General features: G+C 40.1%; 1 protein-coding gene across 1 annotated transcript in view; it reads right to left on the bottom strand.

Moving 5' to 3' along the window:
- The window catches only part of LOC126249237 (cytosolic carboxypeptidase 6), a 1,486,464-nt gene that overhangs the window by 24,658 nt on the left and 1,448,672 nt on the right, over window positions 1–13,134 (bottom strand). Inside the window, exon 9 of the mRNA XM_049950894.1 lies at window positions 2,080–2,192. Within this exon, the coding sequence (XP_049806851.1) occupies window positions 2,080–2,192 (113 nt within the window). The remainder of the gene's footprint in view (window positions 1–2,079; window positions 2,193–13,134) is intronic.

Here is a 13,134-nt window from a genome sequence, read left to right as displayed (position 1 = left end):
TTCTCGTGCACTACTTGAAGATCGCACAATGTGTCCAGCATCCTCAGCCATGGCAACAGTAACTTCGTCACCAATCTGTAGCGCAATTGTCCTTCGTCTTCCCCCTGGAGCATTTCCCAAATCTTCAAATAACTCTAATTTTCGGAACATGTTCTTCTGTTCTCGTCCAGAAGTAGGAGCTCTCCGTATTCCTGTAATGCGTCGATGCTCTTGAAGAGCGGATAAAACAGTCTTAAGACTAAAACCCTACTCACATTGCCCAGAACCATGGTGACTGTCAGCAACTGTAATGCATACTGATGCGCGGGTCCCTGGTTCGATTCCCGACATGGTTCGGGATTTTATCTGAACGGGGACTGGGTGTCTGTGTTCTCCTCGTCATTTCATCATCATCATCATCATCCTCATTATCATTCGTGATAGCGGCTAGATGGGATTGTGAAAATATCGGACTATGTGAAAATTGGGACTTTGTACGGACGCTGACGACGCGCAGTTGAGCGCTCCACAAACCAAACTTCATCATATTGACAGATGTGTTTCAACCATACGTGCAAGAGCTGGCGCCCAGCATCAAGTCAAGACGCTAACACTACTAACATCGCAAATCCTACAGCGCACTGTCTGAACAACATTCTTATATTGCTCAGTAGCCATACGTTAAGTAATTTTCTGTCTACATTGGCTGAAGTAGTGAAAGGTTAATTATAACCATCCTGTATACTAGCTGCGACTGCTACGAGGTCTTCAACACAACCACATCGCTTCCCAGTACTAGTATCGCAAGCAGAAAAACTTCTTTCGGAAACAGTTCTGACAGCTGTTGAAAAACAGTGTACCCTGGAATAATTACAGACTTGAGAGTTTCCATTTCACAAATTATCAAGTTCAGTAGGTAACTGATACAAGATTCTTTCTCTGAAATGTGATGAGGGGCGTATGCGTGGAAAACGGCTATGGAAATGCTGCGAGATGGCATTTGTGGCGCCTTCTCGATGACTGCTGGATGGAAAACGCACAGACTGTGGCAATAAACTGTAGTTAATCAATTAATACTTTTACATCGATACTGGTTAAACTGTCAGTAGTTCACTGCACTTGACGTTCTGGCTCATGTCACATATCCTGACCGTAATTAAACTCCTTCACACTTACACACTACCAACGACACTTCAGCTGATGGCACCAAAACCTTAGACTTAAATACAAAACACGAAAAGAGCTTATTTTACTCAAACCATTACAGCTCACTGTGACATATTTACTCATGTTACTGAGTTAATATTTCCATTATTTAGAATCAGTCGCTAGAACTGCCATTTGGCAGAAAGGAGTCGCTTGTGCTCTGTATGATGTTAACCCTATCTATCGTGTGATAGAAAACATCACTTAACGAAACAACTGCACTTGTCTTCCACTCCTGTACACCTGTGTCTCCGTGAGTCCCAGAAATTTCAGTCTCTTTTCACACTCTTCTGCCGGATATTATCTTAACGTCAGAAAGTGAATATCATTTCAGGTGACTGTTAGATTCAGAATCATCATCCAACTGATTTATACAGATTCTGTTAATTCGTTTGGCGACAAACTCTGCCGTTTATTTGTATCATAATTTATTACGTCAACGACCTTTGCAAACATATAAAATATTCACTTCACTGGTTTCGGCAGACAGACACTAAATTCGGATGTGACAAAGTCCACTACAGAGCTACGTACTGATGTATAACAGAAACAGTAACGCGCTTCGAACATAATGAAGTCAATAAAAATACTTCAATGAATGTACGTCATATCATCACATGGTAATAAACAGTGCCTATTAGTTTTCAAACAGCAACAAGCGTATAATAAAAACGCTACCAAAATAGCCAGACAGACATTATTAATAAACGATTATACAAGGATACAAGCAAAGATAAAAAACTTGTTTTTCCTAACATTGAACGTGGTGCTTGCTTGTGTGTTAATTACTCCATTTCAAAGAATACATCAGACACGTTACTTGTGCGTTCTCTCAAACAGTTTGAGCACGAGTTTGATGTAATCACAAGCTCACAATTACTAAAGAAAGGATACAAGATTCCTCCGTATAGTAGAAAAGGGACGAGTTGTTTGGGCTCTGGTATCCAAAGAGCGATACTTGAAGTGTATAGCTGTTGACGGAGTCCTTCAGCGCCGTACAGCAGAATCTGAAACAAGAAACGTTTATTTGCAACGACCAAAAAAAGATCAGTTCCTTAGATGTAGCGTGGAGGAGGTCCTACAATTCCAACATAAATAATTAAAGTGCATGTTCAGTACTCTAGAGGGTTTAAAGTTTAAAATGAGTTTACTCTGTGAATAATTACCTAAGTTTTATTGGTTTGAGCTCCAGATCATAGACATGAGAAGGAACGTAAAACTATAGAAAGCTAAATCAGTGGAATGGAACCCATGTCGTACCGACAGTGGGTCCAGTGTCTTGCAACTGAGTCACCTCGAGCGATCCTACATGTAAGAGAATTTGGCTTTGGCCTCTCAGGGGCAGAATGACGATACGCCACGTTAGTCCCGCTGTATTTATCACTACTGTACTCGCCTTATTTAGTTATGCATTAAAAATGATACCTTTAGTAAATGAAACTTACACCCCTGTCTAAGAGGAAAACTTTTCTTTCGGTAACCTAAGACTTGAATCCCAAAACGATGAGAATGTCTTCATGCGAGATATCTAGTTATAGGTATATAGGTCCATGCCTTCCATGCCGCATAGTGAGCGGATTGAAGAGTAAACGAGATCAGCTTTATCGAGGACTAGAAGTGTGTTGAACCAATAATTCTGGTACTACCTCGGACTTTTCTCCAAGTAAGAACATGAAGAAAAGATCGGGAAGACGACCTAATGGAACGTGCATAGCTGACATTATAAAAAATACTGTAGGAACATGACGGCCGTAATTCACATAAGTGTCTAGAGGAAATCTTTGTTCAGCAGTAAATGTCAAATGACAGCTGCTACTGCTTCTGCTGACGAAAACGTTGACGATATGAGGCAATTCTGATGCTTCTTCTTAGAAACATTTATATTAGCTGCAAATATAACAGACAAAACTGGAGCTAAAAATGTGTATGTTCTCTTGATTTAAATATTGTCTGTAGTTTTGTGTGAGACTTTCAACGGTGTCATTTGATTCTTGCATTATATTTGATGTTACTGAGTAGATGAAGTTGGAATTAAGTGCGTTCCTTTGACGAGATGCTTCTGTGTGAAATTTCAGAAATCCATGAGTAAAAGAAACGAAGGTAAAAATTCTTCCAACGGACCTCCCTATTTTTGAATGAATGGTTTATTTCACTGTAATTAGTTTCGGTGCTAGGCCATATCGTCAAACGGCAGCAACGATTTCTCGTACACATTTCACATTTTCTTCCATAATACAAAAGAATATACTTGATTTTTCTGGTTACAAATTGTTCTACTTAACAGGCAAGGTCTATGCATTTTACTTACTTGATTAAAAGTTTTATTTTATTCGTTACGGCATAGAATCCTTCTTCATTAATGTGAAGAATGCTAAAACAAGAGCCATACTGGGGATAACATGACAGAGACACGTGCTCACGTCTATTACGTTTAAATCGGACGTCACGTCAGATGAGTTAATTGGTTAACTGCCCTAAAGAATAAAGTGGTGGCGTTACAGAATACTTCTACAGTTATTGCTATATGTTTTACTGTACAATGGAAATAATAAAATGTTTAATTTTTTACGTTATTAGGAATGTGGTATCTACTAATTCCTTTAAACCATAATATTTTACATTTCTTGTTAAGTAACTGACAACGGTGTATTATGCCTCTATTGCTATCTGTTTTACTGTACAATGGAAACATTGAAATGTTTCATTTTTAACGTTATTTGAAATGTAGACTCTACTAATTCCTTTAAACGATAATATTTAGCATTTCATGTTACGTAAATAACAGCTGTGTAGTATAGCAGTATAAACGTTTTCTCTACCAATAAAAAATTATAGGCGTTCCATGAAATTTTTAAGAACGTTTGGTTGACTTAAATATTAGTAAATTCAATGCCAAATGTAAATTTCAAATATCTATCAATGAAGCCTACGACACCTGATGTTTAATTAGTAGCATATTTTTTCCGTTTTCTTTAGGAAGATTCCAAATTGCAAAAATACCTGTAGGAGCCATGGCCAGTTTGCTCACTTAGCATGAAATCCAATCTTTTGAACTGATGGATGTATCTCTACAGTTGTTGCAGCAGATATACGGTACTGCTATTGTAATGAGTGTGTAGTGCCCTCAGATTCCTTTAAGAGGTGAAGACCTTCAAAAGTAATAAAATATAAATTTATTCATATTCTATCGTAACACTAACTCGTAGTTTTTGTCCGTTTTTTTCCGACCTAATAAGTGGGACGTCTAGAATATCCTTTTTTATATAGTACAGTTGTACTGGTGTTGGCTTGTCTGTTTAATTGCTTGGAATAATATTTGTCCAGATTTACTTTTAGCGGGAAATGTGATTACCATATTGCTTTCTGTGCAGAACAGGTACTCATGTTTAGTGATTAAGTCCCAGATAAGGGGTGTTTTATGTTGCATTTGGTTTTCTTATTGCTATAGCTTTTGATTTTTGCGGGAAAATTGCCAGTTATTTTAGATGTGTAGTAATTTTTATATGAGAGGTTTCGATTGTGTCTACCTCTTGCCTAGGGCTATTAAAAGATGAACATCATCAAAAATAAAACATGGGTGATGGAATGAAGTCGATTTAATTCAGGCGAAAGTAGGGTTTATTACAGTGTGAAATAGGAAGAGTATCAGAAGAGTTTTGTTGTTTGGGGAGAAAGATTAATGAGATGGCCGAATTGAAGGGGATATAAAACGCAGACTGGTAACAGCAAGGGTACCATCCAGTATAAATTTAAGCGTTAGAAAGGTCTTTTCTGAAACTATTTGTCTGGAATGTAGTCTTGTACGAAAGTGAAACGTGTACGACAAACAGTTCATACAAGGCGAGAATAAAACGTTTTGAAATACGGTACTATAGAAGAATGTTGAATGGATAATTAATGAAGAGATGCTGAATAGAATTTGGGGAGATAGAAATTAATGGCACAATTTCATTAAAAGAAGGAATCGGTTGACAAGATACATCATAAGGCATTCAAGACTCGTTAAGTTGTTAATGGAGGGAAGTGGTGCTGGGTTAATAATTATAGAGAGAGACCGAGACCTGGCCACAGATAAGGTGGTTCAAATGGCTGTAGGTTACTGTAGATATGCAGAGATGAAGAGACTTGCTCAAAAGAAGCTATCGTAAAGATGTGAAACAAACAATTCTCCGGATTCAAGACCACAACAACATAGTTGACATTGCTTTAAATGAGACTTTAACTGATTGCCTTATCTCATCGTGTCAACGCCGAAATCACAGATTTCATTCTAATCCGAATTTTATTTCGGAATGTTCAGCTGGTGAGTATCCAATGAGCAGGTCTGCTGGAGACGACTCGCCGAAACGTGTACGACAAACACTCGCTGTCCATTGATTAATTAACACTGCCCTATCAACTTTCTCCATTACTATTGAGACACAAGTGGTTAATAGTAATTATTTGGAGTGGATAATAGTTACTAATTAGATTACTTACTCTCTTCTTCTGACAACATTGGGCTTAAAACTTCTCAGAAGTTGGGAATCGTCTTACCGTGTTGCTGTCTAAGGTTCTGCTTTCACTGTTCAAGTTAATATGGAGTAATGGGATGAAAATTGCAAGTTTTACTTTCCACGGTTGAATGTGAGGGTTGGGGCGATCGCCATTGTGGTCTCTGCCCCAAGCCGTCGATAGTTAAGAAAGTGAAACTGAGGCTGACTGTAGACCCTAGATAGTGAAGAACTTTTGTGGGCTACAGCTTTATGTCTGCTAGCGGTAAGCAGTAAATTTAATGCACCAATAGTCTATAGAAGAATACACGCATTCCCAAAATCTAACTTTTTAGTCAAGGAAATGGAAATACATGCCGGCCGCTGTGGCCGAGCGGTTCTAGGCGCTTCAGTCCGCAATCGCGCTGCTGCTAGGATGCAGGTTCGAATCCTGCCTCGGGCATGGATGTGTGTGATGTCCTTAGGTAAGTTAGATTTAAGTAGTTCTGAGTGTAGGGGACTGATGACCTCAGATGTTAAGACCCATAGTGCTTAGAGCCATTTGATCCATATTGGAAATACACATATCAAAAAAAGTTTGGCGTCACCTCGGTTCCGAGAGTTCCGGAACCTATACAGAAAATTGGAATAAGGATGAACATAAACATAATTTCTGATATTTTTATTGCTCATGGAAACCACACATTACATGTTGTACCACCATACAGCGAGACCTTCAGAGGTGATGGTCCAGATTTCTGTACACAGCGGTACTTCTAATAGCAAGTAGCACGTCCTCTTCCATTGATGCATGCCTATATTCTTCGTGGCATACTATTCACAAGTTCATCAAGGCACAGTTGGTCCAGATTGTCCGATCCCTCAATGGTGATTCGGCGTATGAACCTCAGAGTGGTTGGTGGGTCACGTCGACCATAAACAGCTCTTTTCAGTCTATCCCAGGCATATTCGATAGGGTTCATGTCTGGAAAATATGTTGGCCACACTAGTCGAGCGATGTCGTTATGCTGAAGGAAGTCATTCAAAAGATATGCGCGAGGGTGGCGCGAATTGTCGTCCATGACGACGAATGCCTCTCCAATATGCTGCCGATATGGCTGCATTATCGATCGGAGGATGGCATTATCGTATCGTACAGCCGTTACGGCGCCTTTCATGACCACCAGCGCCGTACGTCATTCCCCTCATAACGCCAGCCCAAAACAGCAGGGAACCTCCACCTAGCTGCACTTTCTGAACAGATTGTCTGGTTGAAGGCATATGGGAAACTCATCGGTGAAGAGAAGGTGATGCCAATCCTGAGCGGTCTATTCGGCATGTTGTTGGGCCCATCTTAGCGCGCTGCATGGTGTCGTGGTTGCAAAGATGGACATCGCCGTGTACGTAGGGAGTGAAGTTGCCCATCATTCAGCCTATTGAGCACAGTTTGAGTCGAAACAGGACGTTCTCTGCCTCGTGATGACTGGGTGTTGTGTGACGTCCTTAGGTTAGTTAGGTTTAAGTAGTTCTAAGTTCTAGGGGACTGATGACCATAGATGTTAAGTCCCATAGTGCTCAGAGCCATTTTTTTTTTAACAGGACGTCCAGCGACTGCACGAAAAGCATTATTCAACATGTTGGCGTTGGTAGCGGTCATCCATTGCGGTAGTAGCCCTTGGGCTGCCTGAGCGAGGCATGTTATCGACGGTTCCTGTCTCTCTGTATCTCCTCCATGTCCGAACAACATCGCTTTGGTTCACTCCGAGACGGCTGGACACTTCCATTTTTGAGAGACCTTCCTGGCACAAAGTAACAATGCGGACGAGATCGAACCGCGGTATTGACCGTCTAGGCATGGTTGAACTACTGATAACACGAGGAGTGTATCATCTTCCTGGTTGAATGACTGAAACTGATCAGCTGTCGGACCCCCTCCGTCTAATACGCGCTGCTCAAGCATGGTTGTTTACATCTTTGGGTGGGCTTAGTGACATCTCTAAACAGTCAGAGGGACTGTGTCTGTGATACAATATCCACAGTCAACGTCTATCTTCGGAAGTTCTGGGAACCGGGGTTATGCAAATTTTTTTCACGTGTGTATTACGTTAATATTTGTGCTGCATTATTATAAGAAAAAGGAATAAACTTGCCAGACTATTTCCACAATATTGGGAAAAATACAGTCTTGTAAAATTTCGTTGCTTGAAGATTAAAAAAACTGCAGGAGTATCAAAGTCGAAGTAGTCAAGACATGACACACTTTTCAGTAAATACTCGGCATTCAAGTAACCAAGCGGTAGTTTTACAGTGCTCTACCGTGAAGTTAATGGTTTTGTGGATGTTTATGGTCGATGAAAGTAGCTTTCCAGTCTTTTCGTATAGTACGTTTTAGTAATACACAATCACAGTATGCACAAAATATTTTAGCTGGGGATAGCTGTCTGGCAAAAATTATTTAACTGTTCACAGCACACTATCAGTCCTGTTGCTGGTTACGTAAGTGTCCTGTTAAATAAGTAAAAAAGAAATAAGGGCTGAAATCAAAGATATCTGACCGAATATATCCCAGAAATCTTTGAAAAGTGTCTCTCAGTAGATTTAACAGAGCATAGACGATGGTGCTTGAGTTCATATTACTGTCTCAAAGGAATAATTCTGTGGCACTGATCTGATCATAATAGTCTGAACTGAAACTATAACGATTTGTAGGTATCACTAGTAAACACGATACCATCAGTTTTATAATGTCCTGGTTTTCTTTGGCGACAACTATCTGATGGGTTTAGATGTACAGGAAGCTCAAGCTTCATTTCTCGATCTCAAGGCAGTCTCATTGGTTTTCTGTTTTAAGTTTAATTATCATTCGTTTTCTGTTTTAAGTTTAATTAGTTCGCCTATTCAGACATTGAGACTAACACAAGACTCCTGATTCCATTGACTCAAAGGCTTTAGAATTTACGCACCCATATTATGTTGACTTTAAACGTTTAAATTTCAGTTTTACTTCAAGCTCAATACTCTAATATTTTACTGGTAAAGCAATTATTCGTTCATAATCTCTCTTACCTTGCCGGAAATCCGTGTGAACAGGAGAAGGTCAAACCTGTAATTGTCATTTGGTAAAGTAGTTTGGGATTTATGGCTTGTCAGGCGACCCATTAGGGCTGGTTAATTATGCAAGCTCCATCATGTGGCAGCACTGATTGGAATTTCGCTGCGCAGTGGCTCACACCGGCCTACCTGTACAGAATGAACAGACGACTAAAGTTTTACTAATACGCGTTCTGCCGGCTTGTTAGTGCTACAAAAGCAGAGATGATCTAAAGGTAAGGCCAGTGATAAACTGCGAAAGATTTTTCCGCAGTAAAAAGTACGGTATAACCTAGATATATAGTCAACTTTCTGGTAATAAGAATTTCGATGTAATGAATGTTGCAATAAACTACGTGATCCTGGCAAATAAAATCTCTGCAAACACGCTCTTTATATAAACGCTAATGTATCTCATTACCGATTTAGAGCGCCAAAATATATCAACACATAGCAAACGTTCTTTACTACACGACACAATTCAATTGATGGAGGGCATCAAAACTTTATCTGCCGCTGCAATAACATATTTGAGTGCGATGCCACTCATTTTATGGTACAGAAGATGCAAAATACGTCAACATTTTTGGTACATTTACTTTGTCATAAATTGACAGTAATCATTAAGAGTGACTTGCAAGGATAGAGATGGCATAGTCATTAAGAAACGATATGTACTCAAATGGTGCTGTGTTGAAAGCACGATTGCAGTTTCACAGTTCTGTTTTGACTTGCTTCCCTTCCTCCTATCTTCCTGTGCGGGAGCACGATTTTCCTGATCTCGTTGTGGCGGGACATTATAACGAGAGAAAATGAAAATATTTGCATCATATCTCCAATTGTTTTAAGCACAACCGCTTTCAATAAATGGTTGTATGTAGAGAAAAGGAAAACGAAGAGTTTTACACGATTTCAAACTAAATGTATAGATACTAATAGCAACCATGTCTTATACTGAGACTCTCTCTACTTAAGGACTCCGCTCGAATAAATGTTTTAAGACGCGCAAGACACTAAGATCCCGGCAAGCATCGTATTTTCCACGAACAATTTATGGAACTACCTTGGCAAAATTCTGGGGAAATGGCTGGCGTATCGCCTTGCTCAGAGTATAGAAAAGAACTGAGACTAACTTTTAACATCCCGTTGACGAAATGTAGTTACTGAAAGTCCACAAGCGTGATCAAGCCGTAGACGGAGCAAAAATTCGACTACTACCTTTGTAAGGAAACTGTCCATGAATCGCTATCGCTGGGGCGGAAAGTAGTTTTAGGTGGGTTCCGGATACTTTTGATGGTTTATCGAGGTCCAAAGAAAAAACAGTCCATGTTGATTATTAATATTAATTTTAATTTTCACCCACAAAATAAGGTGAGATACAATAAATAGGCACAATTGTATTCCAAAATCAGTGCGAGGAATTACATTTCCGGTCCGGACCCAGTTTTTAAAGCTAGGTCCACGCGGGGAGCAGCTTACGCAAATAGTGTCTATAAGGTCGGCAGCCGTTACTCCTGCAGGGTGTTGGTACTTCAAAAAATTCTTCTTTGAAAATGAAACTCCATAAACATATGTGGAGCCAAACCGACGCTGACAAAAAAAAAATAAATAAAATAAAATAAAATAAAATAAATAAAAAATAACGAAACACGAGTTGTGCGCCATAAACGAAAGTTGGCAAGCGTGTTTTCACATCTGAAAGATGATGTATATTCAGATTTAGCGCCAGTCGTATGAAAGTGACACTAGTAGCGCCACTATGAGAATGAAAATCAGGTTTTCTTTAAATACACGCTGTAACGGTAGAAAGCGGTAGTTACCTTTGCGATTTGACGTGGTGAGTTGTTGTTAGTCAATAATGCTTTTAACACGACAAGGACGCCATTTCAACTCCTCATTAAGTTTGAACGAGGTCTCGGAATAGGGCTTCGAGAATCTGGATGTTCCTTCTGCGATATTGTAGAAAGTCTTGTCGGGAATGTAGGAACTATACCTGATTGCTAGAAGCGGTGATCGTAGGAATGTATGGTCTGAAGAAGACCGGGATTCGGAAGGCCATGTGGCACTACCGAGAGGGAAGCGCGTCGCACTGCATCCGTCGCAGCGATTTGAGCAGCAGTTGGCACCACAGTGACACAGTCGATTGCTACAAAACGGTTACATCAAGGACAGCGTGCATTCCTCTGACCCCAGACCACCGCCATATGCGGAGTCAAGCGAGAGCTCGTTGAAGGGGTAGTGGAGGTCTACTGTGTTCTCTGTTGAAAGTCGGTTCTGCCTCGGTGTTAGTGATGGTCGTGTGTTGGATTAGATTGGGGGCAGGTGAGCGCCTGCAGCCAACCTACACCAGTAGTAATGGTCTGGGGTGCGATTTCGTATGACAGGAGGAACACACTGTTCGTTGCCCCACGCACGCTGACTGCATATCTAGTGATTCGACCTGTTATGCTGCCATTCGTGAACAGCTCTCCCGCGGGTGTTTTACAACGGTATAACTCTCATCCACATACTGCAGTTGTAATCCAACATGCTATTTTGAGTGTCGATATGTTGCTTTGGCCTACCGTGTCACCAGACCTGTCTCCAATCGAGTACATATGGGACATCATCGGACGATAACTCCAGCGTCATCCACAACCACATTGACCGTCCCTGTATTGATCGACCAAGTGCAACAGGCATGTAACTCCCTCACACAGACTGAGATCTGCCACATGTACAAGACAATGCATGTACGTTTGCATGCTTACATTCAACAGTCTGGCGGTAACCCTGGTTATTAATGTAACAGCATATCTCATTTGCAATGGCTCATCTAACTCTTACATTAATATGTTGTCTTGCAGTATTAATAACTTAAATATGTTAACATGTCAAATGTATTCCCAAAACTTCATTACTTTACATTGATTATTTAATGATATTGCGATTCCTTTTTGTCAGTGTAGTAGCTAGCAAATGGTAATATTTTTGCAATTTTGCTTTTCTGGGACATGTGTTCTCCAAAATTCTTCGATGGCTGCAGTTTCATACTTTGGAAGGAACTGTCTTCCTCAGACTCTGCTATCACCATCAAGAGTAAAGGCTCTGCAAAGTGAAAGAACTTTCCAGTCACATCAGTCCATTCTGCAGCTGGAGAAATTTCGAAAAGTGATTTTAAGAATCGTGACCATCTCCGCAAAGTCTTGGAACGCTGCTGCAGATTACTTTCTAAGATCTGACACAAAATTTGGAAATACAGCAATGTCTCTTTGAGAATTAATTTTACATTAAAAAATTACTGGAAAGTAAGTAAATTATTGACTTGAAATATCTTTTTCAAAGACACCATGATTGTGACGGAAAGAAGACACACTTTGTATGAGATCACATATTAACTTCCCATGTCCTTGTAGCTCGGTTTTGAGAGAATTCAAATGTTTCTTAACGCCTTCCTGGAAGCATTCGTTTGCTGGGAATTGCAGATGTTTCCTTGCTTCTTGTGTATCCACGTTGTCTGAGAAGGAGGTTACTTCTCCTTTTATTCGCCAAAAACGTTCAATCATTGACCAATATTTAGCCGTCGACCAATTTTTTGCTTCAGTAAGTCATGATGCGCCAGATCACACTCAGAAAGTCTTTGAACTGTCTATACTGAAGAGTGTAAAGAACCTCATAAAAGTAATCGACTTAGTCAAGCAGTCCATTACTTCTTTCAGAGTGGGACTTAATTTTGCACAAAGGGCTGCATAGTGAATTATGCATTGATGAGGTAGTAGCTCACCACTCTCATTCTTGATTCTCTTTACTGATCCCTTTTCTCTGCCAATCGTCGCTGGGGCTCCGTCAGTTGAAAGAGATACCAGTTTATCCTAACTAATGTTTGATTTTGTCGTGATTTCATCAAAAATCTTGCACAAATCCACTCTGCGAGTCTTGCCTTTAAACGGAAATATTGGCATTAATTCTTCCGTGCATGCTTTGCTTTGAATATACAGAAATCACACGTAAGAATAGATTTTTTCTTCATCAACGATGTCACATGATTCATCAAGTGCTGTGACGTAGCAAAGTATCTTCTGTAGAAGGTCGAGAAAAGTACTGTTACTGCCGGCACCCAATTTTCTGTTCTTATTTTATTGCTTCGTGCAGACAGTGCAACGCCTTGAAATGCGGCCACAACAATCATTTTCTCTTCAGAAAGTGCTGGGACCACTTACGACATATGTTTTTCACTGTCTCAGAGCCGTAAAATGGCTTTTAGTGTTTATTAAATGTCCAACGCGTACGCAAAGATGCTTCGGTAGATTCTTTTGCCCGCTCGTAGAGCGATTTAGTAAGGACGTGTTTTTTTGTAGGAAGCTTGATATTCCTAGCGTTTTTCATGACGAGCTTCTCTAACCAGAGG

The sequence above is a fragment of the Schistocerca nitens genome, chromosome 3, assembly GCF_023898315.1.
Source record: "Schistocerca nitens isolate TAMUIC-IGC-003100 chromosome 3, iqSchNite1.1, whole genome shotgun sequence".
Lineage (NCBI taxonomy): Eukaryota > Metazoa > Arthropoda > Insecta > Orthoptera > Acrididae > Schistocerca > Schistocerca nitens.
The sequence above is the reverse complement of the archived record's forward strand: the minus strand, read 5'-3'. Positions and strand labels throughout refer to the sequence as shown.